Source organism: Pygoscelis adeliae, unplaced genomic scaffold (assembly GCF_000699105.1).
Source record: "Pygoscelis adeliae isolate BGI_AS28 unplaced genomic scaffold, ASM69910v1 Scaffold587, whole genome shotgun sequence".
Classification (NCBI taxonomy): Eukaryota; Metazoa; Chordata; class Aves; order Sphenisciformes; family Spheniscidae; genus Pygoscelis; species Pygoscelis adeliae.
In genome coordinates, this window is record NW_008825085.1 from 57,934 (window position 1) to 59,700 (window position 1,767).

At 50.9% G+C, this 1,767-nt stretch overlaps 1 protein-coding gene across 1 annotated transcript in view; it reads left to right on the forward strand.

The window, feature by feature from the left end:
- The first annotated feature begins 1,188 nt into the window (after positions 1-1,188).
- The window catches only part of ABCB7 (ATP-binding cassette, sub-family B (MDR/TAP), member 7), a 43,183-nt gene continuing 42,604 nt past the window's right edge, over positions 1,189-1,767 (forward strand). The window contains exon 1 of the mRNA XM_009326986.1: positions 1,189-1,692. Within this exon, the coding sequence (XP_009325261.1) occupies positions 1,189-1,692 (504 nt within the window). The remainder of the gene's footprint in view (positions 1,693-1,767) is intronic.

Genomic DNA, 1,767 nt, shown 5'->3' on the forward strand with positions numbered 1-1,767 from the left:
AGAGCTCATGGACTGGATGATCAAACGCACGTTTTCCATCTGCAAGGTTAGGGTCTTACGGGAGGTATGTAACGGGTTCTGTCACTTGACGCAGGGTACAGGCGCGTGGAACCTGCTCTTCTCTCCGTCTGTAACGAAGACAAGACTGTAATGATAGAGTTGTCTCAGAACGGCGCGGTGAGGTTTAACAGTGCAGGTTTGCGGAGCGATTTTGTACATCTCCATTAGAGAGGCGTTAGAGCCACGTCAAGCACTGCGATACCACAGTTCAGGGTTCTTCTATCCACACGCAGGGTATTCCGTGTAGCACATGCCCAAAGAGTGGAAACACTGGACACGCATCACACGGCTGAGAGCCTGTGCTGCAGGTTGGACCGATCCGGAATGCACTGTATCTACATATGTATGTATGTCGTGCATACATATATGTATGTATTGCACTGTATCTACATATGTGTGTATGTCGTGCATACATATATGTATGTATGTCATACATACTCTCTATGTATGATTGCTATCTCAGTGATGCGTGTGGAAACATTGCGGAAACATTTGAAATCACGCGAAAGGTGCTGCAGTGTTGGTCAGCCTGTCTGTCCAGGCTATCCCAGACCAAAGAGTCACAATTATCACATCTTGCCTGGTGAAACTTCCATGTTGGAAAGGGCATACCGAAGGAAGCGGATGCATGGAAGCCATAAGCCTGGAATTTCTGTTTATCTTTCTGAATGGTGCCACTGGGCAGCACTGTTCAGACCAAGCTCTGCCAAACGCAATTATGATAAAGAATTAGATTAGTGACAGGGGAATGTCACCTCTGTCATATAAAGTGAACCCTGGTCAGAAGCGTAGTTACGTATCAAAGTGCAGGCTACAGAAAGCCTGCCTCATTAAAAATCAGCTTCAGGCCAATTGTCCTCTTCCTGTCTGTCTGTCTCCCCCACGAATGAGCTTATAACTCTCCCTCAAGGCAAGAGCATCGGTAGTCAAGCTCTGGTGGCTTTGAAGAAATCTTTCTGTGATGAAAAATGCCACACAGAGTTACAGCTTCCTCACGGCTCTGCATGCCCATCAGATGAGAGTATACAGGCCACCATGAATGTAATCTATGGCATACCTCTGTCTTCCTAAATTGGTGTTTAATTAGGAACCATGCTATTGCTGCGTTATTCTGCTCTCAAAGGAGCTATGGCTGAGCCGCGCTCACGGCGGTGTGAGCCGAAGGAGTTCTCTGAGGTAGCTCACAGCTTAACCCCGGGAAGGGCGTGGAATGCAGAACTAGCTCTGTGTGGAGATGCGCCACGCCACGTGGCATCCAGATCACACCTTCCCCTCCGGCTGGCGCTCCCCTCACAGCTCTGTAGGCCAGGGTCTCTCTGCGCCCGAGCTGAGGAAACCGCCGGGGCAGCTGCTCTGCGGGGTCCCCGAAATCTGCTGAGAGGGACGTGCGCCAGCTCGGGCCCCACGTCTCGTCTGACAGCGACATTGGTGTCCGGCTGTGCGTGGAGAAAGCGTGCGCGCACTAACCGGCAGTTTGGAAGAAGCACCCTCGTGAGCAAGAGAGACTTTATAAAGTACCGCTGTATTAACGGAGCTGCTGACCAGAATGAGCAATGCTTGCAGTTGCGCCGTTTGGGCTTGAGGACCCCCATATTTCAACAGCCCAATTTCTCAAAAAGGGTGCCGTTATCGGTACAGTCAGAACAAAAATCCTCTTGAGGAGGTGACAGCTCGGGAAGGGCTCGGCCGCTCCCCAGCTCGGCAGGG